Source organism: Chamaea fasciata, unplaced genomic scaffold, assembly GCF_029207755.1.
Source record: "Chamaea fasciata isolate MVZ Bird 193981 ecotype frontalis unplaced genomic scaffold, bChaFas1.0.hap1 SCAF_14, whole genome shotgun sequence".
In the NCBI taxonomy this organism is placed as follows: Eukaryota; Metazoa; Chordata; class Aves; order Passeriformes; family Sylviidae; genus Chamaea; species Chamaea fasciata.
Genome location: NW_027094099.1, coordinates 6,642,910 through 6,663,066, shown reverse-complemented (window position 1 = coordinate 6,663,066; position 20,157 = coordinate 6,642,910). Strand labels below are relative to the sequence as shown.

The 20,157-nt window shown below is 41.4% G+C and overlaps 1 protein-coding gene across 2 annotated transcripts in view; it reads right to left on the bottom strand.

Annotated features, from left to right (window-relative positions):
- ALDH1A2 (aldehyde dehydrogenase 1 family member A2) overlaps positions 1-20,157 on the bottom strand; it is a 98,978-nt gene that overhangs the window by 41,806 nt on the left and 37,015 nt on the right. For both annotated transcript variants that reach the window (XM_066195902.1, XM_066195901.1), the window contains 3 exons: positions 18,144-18,224; positions 13,085-13,255; positions 10,550-10,862 (listed from right to left, as the gene is read on the bottom strand). In XM_066195902.1, the coding sequence (XP_066051999.1) occupies positions 10,550-10,666 (117 nt within the window). In that variant the 5' untranslated portion in view covers positions 10,667-10,862; positions 13,085-13,255; positions 18,144-18,224. The remainder of the gene's footprint in view (positions 1-10,549; positions 10,863-13,084; positions 13,256-18,143; positions 18,225-20,157) is intronic.

Genomic DNA, 20,157 nt, shown 5'->3' with positions numbered 1-20,157 from the left:
AAATCACTATCAAAGGGTTGGACCACCAAGACTCCTAGGCCATCATCAGCATAGCTACGGCACATTTAGTGTTAGTCTTATATCACTATTTCAAATGAATAGTAAAAGCAGAGCTTGATTTTCACCTCTTGAGAAAACAGCATCCAATAAACATCACAAAAGAGAAGAGGCCGTTAAGTAGCCGTGGTGGTAAAGAAAGTGTGATAAAAAGAGGAAGACCAACAAAATGTCAGGCACTGATGGAAAAGGGGGTAAAGGCTTGGCCAGATGTCCTGAAAAACAACGGTGCTGGTTTCTCAAGGTCCATGCAGGCCATTCTAGTACAGGACTGCTGCAACAGTGTGTCACAACTGAAGCAACTGGAAAAAAAACAAAAAGTGCCTTGATTTGGAAGGTAGGTGGTAATTTCTTGCTAGTTTTGAACAACTCAAGAATAAACTATTTCTATTACAGCTGAAAAGAAACATAAGTAAATGTAAGATGCATATGTTATGGTAATCTTTGAAAATATCCAGTGGAATCAGGACAGTGCTTTTATGTCTGGGTGCAAAGAATGTTTAAAATGTACTCCAAATATGTTTCAGACAACAAAATGAAGTGGTTCCTTAAAAAAAAAAAAAAATCTACGTATCCACCTGTCAGTTACATAAATGCCTTCTCAAATCAATTTGACTGTATAAAGAAGTATTAAATCCATTTTAAAATTAAATTCTATTTTAAGGACATTTTACACTAGCAGAGTGGTAAATAAAAGTGAGGTGCCGTGTCATGGGAAGTGCTTTTGCGACTGAGCTGAAAAGACTTTACAGGGTTTTTCAACTAACTAGATCACAATTTTCATCTAGGTCATCGTATAGTTGGGAAATAAAAGCGCAAGTGCCTATAAACCAGCCTAAGAAAGCTGAGTGTGAAAATGGGTGATCTGGACTGTATCACAGAGAGGAAAAAAATCAGCGTTTTTGGAGCATAAGGGGATGAGAATTATCAGAGGCATACCACACTTTTTACGTGTAAGCTGTGTAGGGAGGACAAGTCGGGCTGCAGAGGGGGGAGCAGCTCTGTGTGCAACGCTTTGCGTGGGCACTGCTTGGAGGAGAGAAATAACACAAAATGCAGACCCACGGATATAGAAGCAGTGTAGATCGTGAAGGATAATAGCAGGAGTGAGGGACTGACTTCTAAATAAAAGCAACTGAAGTGATATTGAAGTGGTACTGAAGAGGAAAAAGAGTATGAAGGCAGTAAGGCTGGTGCCAAAATAACCCTGCATTAGTTCAGTGAAAGCTGCACTGAAATAGTGTGTAGAGAACAGAGTTTTCTGTATCCTAATGTAAACAACATTTGACATAGTCCTGTCAAGGACTAAAAATTGTGTCTGAACCCCTGAGAAATGGTTACCATGTAAATAATTCCAGCTTCATTGCAGGAGAGAAACATATGAAGAAGCCATACTCTCTGGGATACTAAACTTCAAGAAGCAGATTTTTTTTAAAAGAGGAAGTAACTTAGAAACTCTCTGCTTGAAGCTCGGAAATTAAAATCCATAGAATCAGCATGGAGGCTTAAGAATGTGCAAGAGTCAAAGAAGATTTGCATTCCCAAGGCTAAAAACGGGAAGCACAAGCAAGAAAATAAATGGGGTGGCAAAGAAGGGAAGATATAAGAGGAAAAGTAGGCTGGAAAACACAAAGACTGCAAACACAAAAAATAAAAATTGCTACGAAACATACTAAATATTCTGAAGGAAATTACTGGAAAGGTAACACAAAACAGTCAAGAGAAGCCTAAATTAAATAAATAAGCAGATACGGGCTGTGGGAGAATCACTGGATTCTGAAGATACTTCCAGAAGTAGCTGCTCATTTTGGGGAGATCCTTATTTGGCTGTCTCAAAGTAGATTATATTTCCACTCAAAAATTAGAAAAACGGAGCCACTAGTTGGAAGGCTAGAAAATGACAGGTAAAATACTTCTTCTGGGGAATCATCTTTATTAAAAATCTAACACCAGCAGTATACCAGAAATCGTTTAAGGGCCATGACCAGGACAGGCCCAGTGCTTCATTCCCAATTGTTGCTACACGGAGTTGAAATAAAGTTCCTGAAATAAAAATAAATCCTGAGTGCTAATGCATCCTGGAGTCTACTGCATCAGTTCTTCCAGTTTTCAAAAGGCATCAGGAAAGTTACTGAGAGTGCACCAGGGGGTGATGAGGAGGATGATGATGATGCATTAAGTGGTATTTTTCCCACTGAAGCATGGGAAAACAATGCCACAGCACAGATCTGGAAGGATCTTCCAATTGGAGAGATCAATTTCAGATGAAATGTACACCTGACATTCTAACCAGCTCTAGTCACTTGGGGCCAAATTTAAGGCATGCTGACCTGTTCACAAGAGGATAAGATCAGCCTTCATAAGACAGTCTAAAAATATCTATATTTACCCCAAATGGTAAATAGCTCTGCTTTGGAAAGAAATCAGTCTCTTTAGAGACTTTAGAGATAAGACCTTACCTGTGTAAATACATGTGTTTGGAATTTCTGCCTGGAAAGGCACTTTCTGATAGTTTCTAAGTAAAACCCAAGGGATTTAGTGTAATCATTGCCCCAGGACCAGAGGACAGTGTCTCCCTGGCATCCTCTTTCCAAGTTCAGCAAAGGGGCTGCAGCCTGTTTTACCATACAACACTTCCAGTATTTTTGTGACTTTCCAAATGGATTTTTTTATAACTCTCTTATTTTAAATTAGGGCATACTATAAATCCACGTGGAAATTATCAAACGTATCCTTTCTGTAACCACACCACCTGCTGTAGGCCCCTCACAGCTGTCCCACAGCATCCCCTTGGATTCTGAGTTCAATTCAAAGTCTTCATTACCTATGAATCCCTCACAGATTAAGGTCTATATACTCCAGTGGTCAGTGTGATTCCCGTGTTTTAGTCTCCAGTTGAGGCCAATGGAGATTGGGCTGACCTTAAACATTTTCACTTGAGTCACAGAATGTGATGTGGATGGTTCTCTGCAGTATTTTCCCACTTCAGTCCAACAAAGCTGGAACGCATTATGTTTCAAGTCGTTGATAAATATATTGTTCACTAGGCTCTCTATGAAAGGCACTGACTCCAAGTAATGAAGGATTCGTTTCTTTTTTTTTCCTTTGTCATTTGGGAGACTCTTGCAGCAATGCTACTGCAGCAACACTTTGATGTGGCTCCACATATCACACTTTTAGTAATGAAGTGCTCCTAAACCTTAGTTTACCATGTGACTTAGCATTGATGTGTTGCATTCAGTCACAAAGGTAGATCCCTATTTACAGAAAAGACTGATGAATAGGAAGATGGTTTTGGACAAATTCTGAAATAGGGAACTTGGAGAAAACCAGATAGGAATATGCAGTTTGAACAGGAACTCAAACAGGATTTGCTAAACACAACAGTAATGAATGACTGAGCCCTTGGATGGCAATCAATGTTTAGACTTCATCGTTCTCTGCATAATACTTGGTAGTAAATCTTCACACGGCTATTCATTCACTTACTTTGCTTTAAGTAGGGATGCCAGCCCTTGTCTGAGGATTCCTCACTAGAGAACTGCATAGAACTGCAGCTTTCTGAAGATTTTTAACCTCTACACATCTGTGGTTATATTACATTTACATAGCTTCCTCATAATCATGTCTTTGTTTAATTGCATTTTTTGTCTGTTGTTTCTTTCAGCTAAACTAGATTTGACATATCGGTTACTTGTTCCAGGGAATAAGTTCTACTCCTAAAAAAATCTCAAACAGATAAAAAGCTGGGGGGGGTGGGGGGGGTGGGGGTGGGTTTAGAACTGGGGAGAATGAAAGAATGCTCAAAAAATAAATAGAGAAATGTTACAGTCCAGCCTTACAAAAGATGGCTGCAAAACTGTAAAAGAAGAAATATGACTTCATGCAAGTTCTGACAAAGAATTTATGATATAGACCACTGAACTCATCTTTTGTCATTTATCTCTGTAAATGTGTGAGATTTCTTGGAAGATAGTTAGTCAAATGAGGAGCCGAGATGAAACAGTGGATACAATTTATTTAGACTTTAAAAAGGCTTTTGATGATAAAGTCCTTAGCAAGAGGCTATTAAGGAAAGTTAGTAACCATATGGTGAAAGATAAAGTCCTGCCATGGATTAAAAAGTGGTTAAGAGATAAGATAAAAAGACTGGAAATAAACGGATAATTCTCCCTGGAAAGAGGTTAATAGCAAGGTGCCCCTTCATTACTGTGACTGGCAATCAATATCTTGGCTCACCTGCCTTTGCAGATCATTAATAGTAAGGTACAGAGTTTGTAGATAAAAATGTTCAGGCTAATCAGAGTATTGTAGAAAATATTACTGGGGCTGGAGTTAAATGATATTTGGGCAACACAAGGGAGATTTTTGCCAAAGGCAGGAAATACAGAGCCAAGGCTCTTGGAAGGAAGGGTTCAGACAACTTCTGGATGCTGATTTGTGCCCGCTGATTTGCAATGTCCATGAACAGCTCACTGAAGGAAACTGTTCACGTGCCTTGTAGAAAAGGACAGCTGGATCCGGTGGTTCCATGGTGTGGTCCTGCCAGGCAGTTTATGGCAGTCAATAACTTCAAATTGGCAGAGCCCATTAAGATCTGCCAGGAATAATTTTGCATGGACAGGGAGATGGACAAGCTGCTTCAAGAATTTTTGGGCAGTGGGAGTTACCAGAAAGTGCAGATCTACAAGATAGAAATGTAATATGGAAATGCACCAGAACTGGCCAACTTCTGTGGGAAATGTTTCTGAAGGACAAAATGAAGCAGAGCATTAATGAGGGGGGATTTTTTTTTTGTGGGTTTTGTTTTGTTTTGTTTGTTTTGGTTTGGTTGTTTGGTGGTTTGGGTTTTTTGTGGGGTTGTTGTGGTTGTTTGTTTGTTTGGTTTTTTTTGTCAGAATGAAAGAGTGTGAGAGAGTGTGTTATTCCTTGTTCTGTCCAACATCATGATGACTCTTGCAAAGACCTGAATCCTATTTTTCCTTGATTAGTGTCCTGCCTACTGGGCTATCAAGGTGATGTCTGAGACCTCATAAGTGAATAATCCAAAGGCAGATAACATGAAATTCTTCCCAAAGGCAGCCAAAGTTGGCAAAATTTGGGCCTATTCCCCATTAGAAATTAGGGATTCATATTCAAGTTTCTGCTCTGTTCGCTTCAGAGCAGGGGTATGAATTTGTCTGCTTTCAAAACAGGCAAGTGCTCTGATTATTACTGGCCTTCTGGTTTTGGTATGCAAATAAATACATGGATCTTTTGCATTTGAATCCTTGAAGTGTTAAACATTTTTTGCAAAGAGAAAAGCAACGAGAAAGTCTTTCAGTGCATTATCTGACCCTACCAACTGGACAGAACCAGCGCTATATCATTGTATAGCTTGATGTATTAAACCAGGGTGCATTTTCCCTAAAGACTCAGCCTCTCCCTGCAGAATCAGCATACTAAGAGGTCAGTGCTGCCATAGTTACCCCTCAGTAACACAGCAGTCTGCCGCAGTTCTCTAGTTGGGGCCAGTTCTGGCTCATGCTTTCTGTGTTTTTAAGGCTCATGGCTGTTGTGGCTGTACTGGAGTAAGTAAAGGCAGGGACTGGATACATGTAAGGCTATGCTTGTTTCTTGTTCCCTCATGCAAAACTTGGGTAAATTGGGTTTGTGCAGAAGACTGTAAAGGTTTGGGAGGAAAGAATAATCCCACACTCAGGCTACTAACTGGAAGGGAGTGCATAAATATTTTCTGATCGCTATCTGAGTTGGCAAATTGTAATACTAAACACAAAGTATGAACACACTGGAAGAGAATTCAAACTGCAGATTTAAACAACATAAATCTGCATACAGTATATACACTGAAACATCATATGTGATGATACAGAGCAGCAACCCTAGTGTCAGCATCAGATGCTGAAATGTTCCCCAAAGGGGTAAAGAAGCTGTTCTATTTGTCTACTCTTCATGCAAACATCTCTCATTTTCTGTGCCCCATCTTTTGGAAAAGAACTGTGCTCACCCAGGTGACCCAAAAGCCAAGCTGTTTTTTTCAGGCATTGCTCAGTGGATCTGACTTCAAAAGACACTAAGGTAGCTCACATAGGGAAAGACAGATGGGAAAGTACACGTATTCCTCACTTACCTGAGTTTTGCCAAAGTTTGTCTTCTGTTAAAAAAATAACAAAGATTCTGTATATTAATCTACATGAAATAGATTTCCTGCCTCCTATCATAATGTCAGTCTAGATTTTTATCTGGAAAACATGTGCTGGAAATTTTAACAGAAAAGGTAATGCCAAGGAAGCACAATGGGAATGAATATACTGAAACCTAGCAATAAAATACTTCAAACCCAGATGCTTATCATATGACAGTTTGAGATGTGTTTGTTAGCTTCTGTCTACCCAGAAGCAGTTTGCCTACACTTCATACAAACTCCTGTATATAGCTTTCTGTTGCAGTGCTGGGTACTTTACCTGGCCCGTGTGTAGAAACTGGACAGATTTAAGCCTGTGGTGTCAGGGTAGAGGCAAACCCTCTTACACAGGACAAAGAAGACATGGTTGTCACTTAAATCATAGGCTGTTAACAGAGAAACATTTCATGTACTTCCTCACTGCCAGAGTGCTGTAACTTCATCCCTTTAGGGCACCTCTTTTTAAAAAGCTCTCAAAACCACAATTCTTCAGCTTTTCCTTATGCTAAAGTTGTTCAGCTCTTGCTCAGACTTAAATCAGTTGGCAAGCAAGAAACAAAACTTAAAACATCCATCTGGATTAGTGTGCTCAACATGATGCAAACTGAGAACGTTTATTCAACTCAGCTACCTGACACAGTGACAGAGCTGTGACAGGACAGAGCCACGGAGTCCTCATTCTATACCAGGCTGTCCTTAAAAGAGCCAACATGACTTATTAAAACCACAAAGAAAATATTTTGTCAAGCAGATGTGATTATGCCATAACAAAGGAAGGACAGGCACATCCTGAAGAAACACCTTTAGCTCCTCAAACGGAGACAGCAGGAGGGGAATGCTGCAAAGGGCTCAGTCCACTGGGCTGACTCCATATCTACCGTCAGATACTTGGGAGACAGTCTCAGGAGGGACAATGCAGTTGCACAGAAGCTTAAAAGAGAGAGGCATCAGTGTAACAATGTGAACCCTCTGACCACCCTCAGAAGCTGTCAGGTTCTCCGAGCTGTGCTCCCTGTACCAAACATGTTAATGACATGTCCTTAGCAGACATCATGCTACTGCTTCTCTCACACATCTGATATTTCTGGAACAGCCCGTTCTGGGAGAGTTTCTGACACAAAGTTGACTTCTGCTGAAGCGTGACTTATTTCCAGGGGGAGGGCTGGATCCCCTTCCTACCTACGTGCCCCCTTACATATGGAGCACAGCACTGCCAGCACGCTCCTGACAAGCCTGAGGAGGGCTTGCTGTGCCACAGCGCTGTGAAACAACCCAATTCCATGCGAAACTCCAAGATGCCCTATTCTGCAGATGCAATCCCTTCCCAAATGGTAATGTTAAAAAGTAAAGAATTAAGGAGTCATCACACTGAAAAGAGAGATAATCCTGAATGTAGCAGTTCTAGTACTTGCCAGCCACAGAAAACTTAACCCTGTGTGCTTGAGCACTCACCTGCACGTCTGGTTCGCATCCTGCTCACCAGTTCTTATTACACACATCAACAACACTTTATTTGTCACAGACCGTGCCAAGGTATTAAAAACCTGGGAAAAGTATTTCTAATGACTGGTTTTTTTTAAAGAAACATAGGCTGACTTCCAATACTGAAGTCCCAATAGGTACTTCTGCACATCTTACATAAACCATGGCATTGGGTAAATTTCATCGCTAAATCGTATTTTTTCTGACCTAGTCAAACCTACATTGCCTCTGGGTGCTCTGTCAGGTGTACGGATCGAAAGGACTTCACATCCCGTTTTCTGCTTATTTCAATAAACTTCCCAGAGTAATATTTCACAAGTTTCAATAATTCTGCTAAATAATCAAATAAATGAGAATTACACAGGTGATATTTGTTTCATCTGTGTAGCTGGAAGGAGCTTTCATAGCAACCCCAAGGGTAATGCAGTTATTAAAAGATTAATGAATTATTTTCTTTTTCCTGGTACATATTACAAATCTTTAACAAACCTCACTTTGAGAATCCTGGAATTTTAACATGTTATACCCTAAAGAGCCAATCTGTTTACCAACTTTAGAATTACAGAAATAGAATTTAATTGGCAAGATAAATTTAAATTTTTTTCACAAAGTTTAAATGTTCACAGAGACTTCTGTTTTTCAAAAAGAATTAACTCCCAAATGGTTAATGGTTTTACATTCATAGACACCTGTAATAAAGAGTTCAAGAATTCCGTGTCCTGGTTGTGTATTTAAAATTCTCAGCTAACAAGCAGGGGAGAGACTGCTAGGAATGCTTACAGATGTCTGATTTTACAAGGTCTGGGGTTGTTGTTTTCTTTTTTTCCTTCCCAAAGTGCTTTAGTCTAATGTTATTTATTGTTTATGGAAGTTGTTTGTCATCTAGGACATGAAATGACCACTCCCCCAAAAGAAAGAATCAAGTTACAATCCATTATTTCATTTTTGATTGTTTTTCTTTGTAATAGGTGGGAAAGTGGATCCTGGATAAAAGTCCTGCCCAAGACAAAACTCCAAGCTGAAGACTCCAATTATCTATAAATCACTTGAATTTCCTGCAGAGAAAGAAAAAAAGGAGGAAAGAGCGAGACAGACAGAAAAACAGAGACAGAGGATATGCCAAGTGAAACATTTGATACCTGTCCTAAACCAAAATTTTCTCAAAAGCAACCAGGAGTTACCTGATATCTCAAACCCAAGCTTAGAAGAAACATGTTGCCGTTGTTTTTGGCTTAATACTGAAATGAAATAACTTTCTTTTAATTGTTCCATTAGTATAAAATATGTAACATTGTAGATCTGAGAGGATGGCATTACGTACTGATTTATTAAAGGTCACTGTACATTCTCACAGAAAGAAAGCTATGATTGCTGCTGACTGCTGTGTTTTTCAAAGATTTTAAGAAACAATTCTCCAGTTTTAGAACAGAGAAATGCAAGTACATTTATGATGCAAACTGGCTGTGATACTACTCACAAGTATTTCCCACCAAAGCCTCCTGAAGCACAGTTCACACTGAAACCAGCAATGAACAAAATTCATGCCAAATACTCTTTGCACAGTATGATTGCTCCCGAGGTGTAGCACTACACAGCATCCAATAACTGCGTTCCTCACGTATTTAACTATTTAAAAGGAAATTATGAGCACTTTTAGATTTGCATGCTGCAGTTTGCATTAAAATGTAATGAAATTTAAAATAGTTGACTATCCTCTGAAACATTCTTCTAGAACAAGGAATTGCTGTAACAAATTAGAAGACAAATTAGTTTTGGCACCCACTAAAAAAAAGAGAAAAGATGAAAAGCTTTTAAAGTGATGATACGGAGGAAAAAAATTACACTACATCGGCCAAAATCAGTCTCCTATCAGCATTAAAGCTCCTGAAGTTGTATTTCCAGTAGATAAAAATGTTATCACCTTTTTCCAGTGCTGATGTGCTTATTTTCCTATTAAGTTACTTAGTAATTAGAAACAAAGTCTGAGACATTGTAATCTGTTTATACAATAGATCTGAAACCTCTCCAACAGAAATTAAAACATTCTTTAAAGATACTGAAGATGCAAAGATTAAGAATACATAAACGAATTATAAAATGTAAAATGCATTTACAAACAAACGACTGTTCTTAAAGCCCATTTTAATCAACAAAACCAATCTAGTCTCATAAGACACCACAGAAACCCAGCAGATTTTTCTACATTGACCCAGTGGGTTTGTTCCTAACCCTCTCTTTATGAAAATCCCTCTTAAAGGTCTGTAGGAAAAACATGCTCTCTCGCAATATTGTTCAAGGGTGTATTCAAGAATCACGGAAGTTCGTAGAGACCTGTTCCAGTGCTTAACAACCTGGTAGTATTAAAGAGTCCTCCAGGAAATGTAAAAGAGTCCCTTGGGCACACAGGGTAATTCAAGAAAGAAAACGTTTTTATTTTCTGATTGAGATACACAGGTATGTATAGTAATGTCCTCTGAAGTATATCAAAAGCAACCAAGACATACCCGAGAACTACTGATTTTGCACTGAAAATAAATCCCAGCAGCTCTGTAGAAAACAGTACATTTAAAGACAAGTGGCAAAGCCAGTCCCAGCAGATCTAATTTGCTTTCTATTATCCTGTGGTTTTTCAGATGATTACAGGGCTAAAAATCTTTTTCTTTTACTACAGATTCAAGGCAGTCTTTTAGCAGTTTTGGGGTTTTTTGGTTTTTTTATCTCTACACTCAGGTTGGGTAGGGCAGAATGAAACTGATTTTAAGTAAAATCCCTCCTTTGGAGAGACAACCATGAATTTCTCTGCCGGAACAAACGAACACAACTTACCTTGGTGTATTTGATTTCAAGGTTGAGAGTGGGAGAAGGCAGCAGATGCAGAGATGCCATCAGAGCTGCAGGATCTGCCTTCACCTCCCCTGGCATCTCAATTTTACTGGAAGTCATAGTCTTTGGGGGGGTTTTATAACACCACCGAACCCCCCGCTCTGCCCTGATGCTGTGTTGTGTTTTGGGTTGGTCCCCCCCCTCCAAAGCCCAGCGCTGAAGATGTTGCTCTCCTCCTCTGTATATAGGCAGGTGTCAAGCCGGGTCTCTTCTTATTGGACATGGGGGCAGAGGCAGGGGGGCAGGTCCATCCTACCTAGGGCGAGAGCGGCACAGCCCCGCTCACTGCGGCGCAGCCTCCCCGGCCCCCCCGGCCCCGCGCCTCGTCCCGGCCCGGGGATTCCCGGCACCCCGAGGGAGCACGGAGCTCCCGGGCGCGGCTCGCTGCTCGCCGCCCGAGGAGCGGCACCGGGGAACGGCCGCGGGGAGCGGGGTCACCGGGACCGTCGTGCTCCCCCTCGGCTCCCCGGGCGGGGAGGCGCCGCGGCCGGGAGAGGCCGGTCCCGGCTCCGGCCCCGCCCGGGGCATCCCGCGGGGAGCCCGGGCGGCCCGCGCCCCGTACAGGCTGGGGAGACCTGGTCGCGGAGGGGGCAGCGGCGTAAGGGGAGAGACCGGGCTGCACTGGGGGAGCTCCGTCGGGCCGCGGTGACCGGGGCACGGTGCTCCGCCAGCGGCGCTGCCCGGCAGCGCGGCCCCGGGCCGGCGGCTGCGCTCGGGCGCGGAGCTGACGGGGCAGGGCGGGCGGCCCTTCGCGGGACCCGAACCGAGGAGCGGAGAGGGCACGGACGGGGCGCAGCCGGAGCGGCAGCGCGTCCCTGCCCGCTCCCCGTCCGGCCGCCGCCGCCCGCTGCTGTCCCGGGCCGCCCGCCCCCGCCGGCCGGGGGCTCCGCGCCTCACCTGGCGGCCGCGCGCCCGCCCTGCCCCGCTCCCGCCCCCGGGCGCTCCCCGAGCGTCTCCGCCGGCCGTGCCCGCCGCTCCCCGGGCCGCCCCTCCGCTCCTCCGGCGGCGCTGCCGGGCCCCGGCGCCGAGCGGCCCCGCGCGGGCCCCACCTGCCCCGCCGCGGCGCCATCGCCGGCCGCCTGCTGCCCCCTGCCGGCCGCGCCCGCCGCCGCTGAGCGCCGGGAGCCGCGCCTCACGGCCGGGGCAGGCCCCGCCGCGGCCGCGCTTTCCTCGAAGTTCTCTGCGGAAGGAACAGTCTCAATGGGCTCAACAACTTATTCAAGCAACGGCCACCCGATGCCAGCCATTATCTGGGGGGGCCCTCTTCGCGGGAGGCCACGGCGTGCAAGAGAAGAAGCTGGGCCGTGGCGTACAGCGGGTCACTGGGAAGGCAGCGGCCGAACGGAGCCAGATCCACGACTGACAGGCATCATAAAATTACTGTCAAAGCCCTACACTCTCCCTGGTCAAACTCTCTAGACAGAAAACATAGAAAGCCCAGGCCGTTTTCATTACTTTACGCAAAATCAGTGAGGTTCTGCTTAGTGGTGCAAACGCTCCCAATGATTTGAACCCCATCAGAGTCATGTTTTGAAGTTACCAAGTACCAGACAGATGAACAAGGAAAGGACACCAAAGCTTCAGCTGTCTAAAATTGGCAAAACAAAGCAACAAGAAATACGCCACATGGCCTTTTCATTGACACGGTCAAGAATAAACAATGGGATCTGGCCATGTTTTGATTTTGTTACGGTATTTGTTTGTTGATGCCCTTTATATTCCTCACTCCATGTTTGACAAGTTCACAGACAATGGAAAAGACTGTCCCAGCGTTCTCTTAGTGTTTGTACAGGAGCATGGAACAAAGATTGGGCACAGACAGGCAGCGCAAGGTACACAGTGCCAATTAAGTAATTTCGGGGATAACATGCATATTTCTGTAAATTTCCGTCTCACTAATGAAGACTGCAGATTTTGCATTCTCTCATTTTCAGTCTTTTTTTTTTTTTTTTTTTTTTTGACCTGACAGAGGAAATGGATTCATAATATTCTGCTGTAATGTGACATACAGAGCTGTCAAACTGTGACACTTGGGATGAGTGAGACATTTAAACGTCAGAAATTCAATTTTTAATGGCACACTGGCAACACAGACCTAACACTTCATCACAAGGATGACACCTTCTAAAAGCCATTTTAAAATAAATCAGAGTGGGGATGTGCTCCTTTGAAAAACGAATGCATTTAAACAAGTTTCAGGAATGAGGAAACTGCATGACAGTTTCATTATTAGATCAATAAAATTCAGGAGATTTTGATGAGAAGGGATTCCAGTGTGTGTGTGTGTGTGTGTGTGTGTGTGGAGATGCAGCTCAAACCCACATAATCTGGAGCTGCTTAAGTGACCTTCATCAACTTCTTGCTGTACAAACCACATTCCTCTTACATCTAAAAGCAATTCAGTTTGCAAAAGCCCATGGAGACCTTTAGACCAAGGTCTTCTTGTCATTCCCAGATAGAGAATGGGACTGCACTCACCATTCCACGGGCTCCTGGTGCACAGCGACTCTCGGAGGGTTCCCCGATGGCACATGTGTCCTGCTGCTCTTCCAGACAGCAAGGTGCTGACTGGAGTTCCTCCTCCACCACCGATGCCTCAGCCCTTGGTGCCCAGGCCGAGGTGGGCTCTCACCAAGGACTAGAGCAGCTCTGCCAAGCAGAGTGATGAGTGAAGTCTTAGACATTTTGGGGACACTGATGGACCCAGCCTGGGGAGCTGCTTCCAGGCTTCAGCATCAGACTGGCTACTTCGTGACAGCAAATGGAGTCATGGCTTCAAATCATGAATGTTTAATATTTAATATATAATTTACTGTGAAAGGGAACTGCCTAGGACATTAGGATAGTAACTCAGTGAAAACTATGAATACTGAAGGAAATTAATTAATTTGTGAAAGAAAAAGTGAATCCAAAAAAAGAAAATAAACAGAAACAATACTCGGGGTTCAGTCTAGTGGTCCCCAAACACCTCCATACAGCAGAAAACCACTTATTGCACTGCTGTAGTTTCTGGTTTGTGTTTGGGTGGTTTTTTTGTTGTTGTTGTTGTTTTTTGGGGTTTTTTTTGGTAAATTTACAAAACGAAATCAACTGTCAATTAAGTCAGACTGGCTGTTTTCTCTCACATGAATGGGTTTTAACTAAACTTTTACTAAGACAGCAAATCAGGAAACAAATACGTTCTGTTTCAGATTGCAGTGACAAAACCTTCACACTTTGTGATGAAATGGTTGTCAATAACATGAAGAACAACCAAGTGACTGTTTCTTGCTACAGTGTTAGAATTTAGGCTAGTATACAGCCAACATCAAACTCATTCCTCGAGGGTTTTGTTTTTTATATTTGGAGCAATCTGAATACGTAATTTGAAGATAAACCTTTGTTACATTTAGAAACCTCAATTTCTCCACCCACCCCCAGCAGCTGGTATTATTTATAGAGAAGGATAATAGACCTGGCTTGTACAAACACCATGTGATGGGAACAGGACCTGTGGTGGCCAGACAGGGTGCAAAACACAAAGCTGCCAGGTTGAAGACAATGCAGATGTAATTAAGGCACTCCTGGGTTTCTCAGTCAGAGCACTGGTATTTTTCTGCTCTGTGCTACTGTGTACCTGTTGTCTAAAGGAAGTCGTAAAACTAGATGATAAAAGTCTTTGTATCTCAAAATGTCAGATTAGGTGTGCTAAAGCACATATGGATACACCCCTGAAATGGGCAATGGCTCCAGCAACTCCAACAACACTCCAAGCAAGAGCTCTTTGTTCTCGCTACTTCTAATCTGTGAACATTTCTTATGCTCCTGAGTGAGCTCCAGAACACACACACACTGTCACACGCAGGAAGGAACTGAGTCACATCACTCTATCAGACACTTCCAATGATTCCTTTCAAGATCAACTGCAAAATCTACCCCAAAATTATTTCAATATGACCCATAAGTTCTTTTATATATAACTTTTCCTCTCAGCTGTTCCACTACCATTTAGCAAGGATATTCCTGGTTCCTCATATAAATTCAGTATTGATTGAGAGATCCCACTCCTCTGTACCCTCTGCCTCCTGCTTCAGTAAATGTCTCTTCCTATTTCTTGTGTGCTTTATAAATTACTTTTGGAAGAAAAGTAGAGATCGAATAAAAACTTCCCCTAAGTTATTTTTCAGCTCAGACTTCCACTTAGGAAATCTGAACTTCATTTTCTGATATATATTTATTAAAGCTTCAACCTCAGGTGTTCTATTTTAATTGCCTGCTATTTTCATTACTGACCATGAGGGCAGCAAATGCTCTTCAGGAGATACTTGTATTTTAATTTATCTGCAAACATAAATCACACATTATAGCACTTTTTTCCTCTGGGTTAATTGAATCAATTCTCTAAATGTCTCTATGCCTGACCATTGCAAAAGGCCCACTGGTTGAAATCTCTTTAAGAATTATGGCCCTTGAGCTGTGTGCAGGATGGGAGCAGTGCTTGCTCCAGACAAAGCTATGTTATACACAGAAAGTAAAAAGGTATTGATGTACACCGAAGCAACATGATCTGTGAAGCAACACCCACAATACTGGGAGGATCCTCTAAAATACTATTTCAAAATTTTTAATGTATCTCAGTGAATCGATTGTTTTAATATTATAAATCTTATTAATAATTGTTTGAGTCTGGATATATCTTAAGTTATAAATAAACAGAATAAAATCTACTTTTCCTTTCCTTATTTCTACATTACCTTTAACACCAGGAAGAAATGCTGTATCAAGAACAACTGTTTTATTACTGAATATTCACAAATGCCTAATGAAGAAAATTCGATTTACCACTTTTCTTTTTTACTAAAAATGAGTCAAATGGATCATTTTTAGTAAAATGAATCAAACAGATCAGCTTTCTTACCTGGGATATTCGCCATTTTATACCCAGCAGTACGGTTAAATGCTGGCAAATTAACAGTTGGTAATTTTACAAAAATTGCAAAAGGAAGAGGCCTAAAGGGCAGAATAATTTGTTTGAGCAACAGGGATCCGGACACAGTTGGTAAATTCACCAGCTGTTGGTAATTTTTTTGGTAAATTTATGGTAAATTTAGTCCAAAAGGGAAATGCAAATTTAAGGATTTAAGCAAGCTTCAAATAATTCAGCGAGAGTGATAAAGCAGAAAATACTTGAAAAAGCTCAATGTTTGACTCACTTTATAACTGTGTCAGTTTCAAAAATTAGCATTTTAGCTTAAGCCAGCAGCTGAAATGTCACCTGTCCCTCACTGGCCGGAGTGACCTCGGCAGTGCTGCAAAGAGCACGTGCTGGTAACTGTGAACTCGTAGGGAACATGTTCTTGGCTGTAGAGATTTTATTCTGAATTTAAATATATAAAAAAACTTTCTGTTTGGAATTTCTCTTCAATTTACCTGTTGAAATTTATTATTTGTAAAACACATCTAGCCTCAAATGGATTGACCTTCTGCTAATGTATATCACCTAATGAATGGATGCAATTAACTAATTCATATTGGAATATTGCACTTTCCAGCTCACATTCATCATCACTAAATGTGTGATCTAGTTTGCAAGTTTAAATTTTTTATTATTACCCTTTAAACTAAAGAAATAAGTCTTATATTTAATTACCTGAACTTACATATTCAATTAATAGCTTCATTACCTTAATGAACATAGATACCATGCAGAAGTAACAAAAAATTGCTGCTGGGTCTGTTCCCGAGTACACCCTATAAAGGGTCAGCTATGAACCTCAGAACACCTTCTTTTTTTATTAAAAGGTCTTGGTTGTGGAGTTTCAAAGGAATTGGGCCTGGTAATCTAATATTCTTACAGAGGGGCCTGAGATAAATGTATCATCTATGTTCTAAATATTTAACACATAAAAGGAATCCCAGAAGCAAAACTTGTATCTGGAAAGACAGAGGATGATTTAAACAATCAAGTGAGGATAATTCTGAATGAAAGGGAATTAAAAGAATGAAAATCAGGCAGACTGACAACTCGCTTACTATAGGATGAGGGATGAGTGGAACATGGAGGTAAAACAAACAAATGCTCTTGTTGTGGGAGAGAGGGGACAAAGAACTGGGAGCAGCAGCTCTTACAGAATATTCTTCTCCAACAGAGGGTCAGATTGTGGGTGGATGGCTTCCTTGGAGGGCCAAGTAGAGTGGAAGACAGGTGAAAGTAAGTGGATTGGTGAGTCAGATACAGGAAACACTGTCACTTTCCCAGTGGAAATTAGGTTTTAGAACCATGAATCAACTGTCCTAGTTAGCTCCATCTATTTGCCAAACACACAACTTTGCTTTTGTGTGTCAGTAGAGTCAAATCTATCATTATCTTTGGCTTTCATGTTACATTCCTTTTATCAGTTAGGTAGGCTCAAATCTCCTCTTCTTCACAACCCTACAAGTAGCCTTAGTAAGTCTCAGGGCTGCTATAGGGAACCTGTGCCCTGTAGAATGATGAGAGGTTTTGATAATGTATCCCATTCGGGTTAAGAAAACACAGGATTTAGATTCCCTGCAAAGACCACTGGATATACTTTGAGGTTTTCTTCATGTTGCATTTATATATTTAGCTAGATGCTTTTTGTTTTTAATAGCAAAGCTATTTGAGAAAAGGGAACGTGCAGGAAAAAAGAGCAGGGGTTTGGCTGAAACAAAGCACTTGTCTGTACTAAATTGATCTATGCCTTAAAAGCGAAATTCTTCTTATATTGAAACAGTCTTTCTCTGGATGTCTTTCTCATACCATAACCTACGAGATAAGCTCCTCCTAGAGCTGAGAAGGCAGCAGAGGCCAGTGCAGCTGATAACGGTTGTGCACGTAAGCATCTGTCCAGCATTGCCCTGACACTTCCATGTGGTGCCAGCACTGACAGCCCTGTCAGGGCCCTCTGCAGTGGAATGTTATCTGTGCCCCTCTGTGCCAGCACGGCTGTTGAGAGATTAAACTGGCTCAGAAACTCGCAGGCAGGGCCTGTGTTGCACATACAACAAGCTTTGAAATTTACTATACATCTATACATAAGATGTATGTGTGTAGTAACATCAGTTATGCACTGAGGCCTAATGGTGTGCCCAGCCAGTCAAGAACAAAGCAAAATCCTGGGTCCTGCTTTGGAAAAAGTCCAGTTTAGTTCTCCCTGAAATCCGTGTCAGCAACAGCAGACATATACATGTCAGGCCTTAAAGATTATAAGCAAAAAGCTTGCAGTATACTTATGTGGTGAGGGTTTGATCTCATACTCGTGATACAGACAGAAATGTCTTAGCTGGACACTGAGATCACAGAGAAGGAAGGACAAATTCTCAAGGGGTCCCCTTGTGTGCCCTGCCCCTCCTCCAAGGTGGGCTTAGCTAAACCTGAGCTGTACATTGCAAATATTTCTCACCTTGAGCACTTTTTCACCAGGGATTCCAGCAGAGACAGAGAGGTGATCAGGAAATACAAGAACTAAAGAAATAGAGGGTTTATGTACTAAAGAACTTAGAATGCCAAATTACAGTGTGTTCAGATCCTCCTCACCTGAATTTTTTCTTCGACTTCCCCTGCAGGAGAACCAGTCTGTAAAACAGAGAATGCCTCTTACGTACCGTGCAGCATTTTCTGTAAGAAAATTGAGATATAAATTAGGCAAAGGCATTTGACCAGGGACCTGAATTAGAGGTATGCATTCAGAGTTAGTATAATTCAACTAAAATCAGCAGACTTTAAAATAATTTGGCCCATATTACTACAATACAAAAAATACATGGTGTATTTACAACCTTGGTCTCTCCAGCTGTGTTGGTTTAGGTTTTATTACATCAGTAATAACAATTTATGTGATACTCTGAATAATGTGCTATTAAAAATTCAGTACACTATATATTGTTACCCATGGGATTTAAACTGTGGGAGCTATGTGCATTATTCTCTACTTTGCTATTTCTATAGGAGTGAAGATTACTATAAAAATGGTTAGGTTATATACATCATGTGAATTCCTACTCTGCTTGAATCCAGGTGAAGAGAAGAAATAGTTCAGTCCAGACTGCCTTGGGGGTAAGGGTCCCAAGAGTCTTAGACTTGCAATCTCAGGTTACACTGATCCCACATTCAAGCATGAAAATAACATCAATGTGCTTTTTGATGTCTTTAAAGGATGCCAGTAGATTTGTGAGGCATAACCTCCCTTAACAGAATCCATTTGATGCTTCTACAGAGCATCAGCTTTATCTGTGTGTCTACGGATTTTACTTTTTACAGCAGTTCATCTAATTTTCCTGGCACAGAAGTGACACTGACAGTTTTGTAGTTCCTATGACCACCTTTGAAAGACTTTCTTGAAGCACCAGCAGATCACTGGTATATTTCCTATGTTCTGTTTTGCTGACATTGGGATCCAGATCAGCAAAAAACCAATGTACTGGCATTAGCACTTGAGAAGCTGAGCATTTTAATCCCTTGGTGGAAATACTGCACAGATCCAGCAATTAGTTACTTGCTAATTTATCAATTTCTGTTGAAGTGTTTCCTGATGACAATTTATTTTAGAACAGTTGCTCACACTCATCCCACCAAATCCAGCAAGGCAAATAATTCTTTTAGCTGTGGACACAGTCACGTTGAATGTTGCTTCTGTGCTTCCATCCTCCATAGCTTTACTTACAGTCTCACGAGACTCCTCTGGTTATGGAATTTGAAAACATTCAGACTGTAACTTTCACATTTTTGACCAAACCTTAAAATCTTTTTGGTGAGCTTTCTTATGGTTCTACATTTAATATGTATGCTCCTTAGTTACTTATATAACTTCCATTTTTGGAAGATGTCTTCATTTTCTTCCCTCAGATGACACAGTTTCAATGTTTATGGGTGGCACTGCCAGTATCCTTATCACTCTGGGAGCAGGGCTCAGGTGAGTGGAAAACAGTAATCACAGTGCATTTTCTTTCCCTTTTTCAACCAGATGTTCCATTGCATACAACTAAAAGGCAGCAAAACAGAGGATTAAGCAGATAGTAATTTAAGTCAAAGCCTTCATGGTGTTTATCTTTACACTTTACTTCTTTCTTAAATGCTACATACATATTTGTTAGATTTGGTAAATGTAATAGAATCTGTTTCTAAATGTAAGAAAAGGAGAAACTTAATTCAAATTTTCTGAGCTGCCCTCTTTTCTCTTTGAAAAATGTGGCAGCACTTTTAAATTGCCACATGTCAAAAGCTGGAAGGATTTATCAAGGGAGCAGTCATTCCCTATGTACTCTGTTCTTCAATACTTTCTTAGAATTCCTGCTTGAATCTTGTTCTGGAGCTGAGGAGAACCTTTGGTCTAACTTAGCACCACAGTTCTTATTAATGGAATTGAATAATATGATTTTTATAAAGCATTGAAGAAAATCTAATAAAAGCAAATGTGAAATACATGTATTTTTCCCAGTTCTCCACCCTGCAAAGACAGAAAAATTCATATAAGGAAGTCGACATGATCTGAACAAATGAGTATGAATTTCTGTCTCTGACATGTTATTATCCCGCTATTAGTTGGAAAATA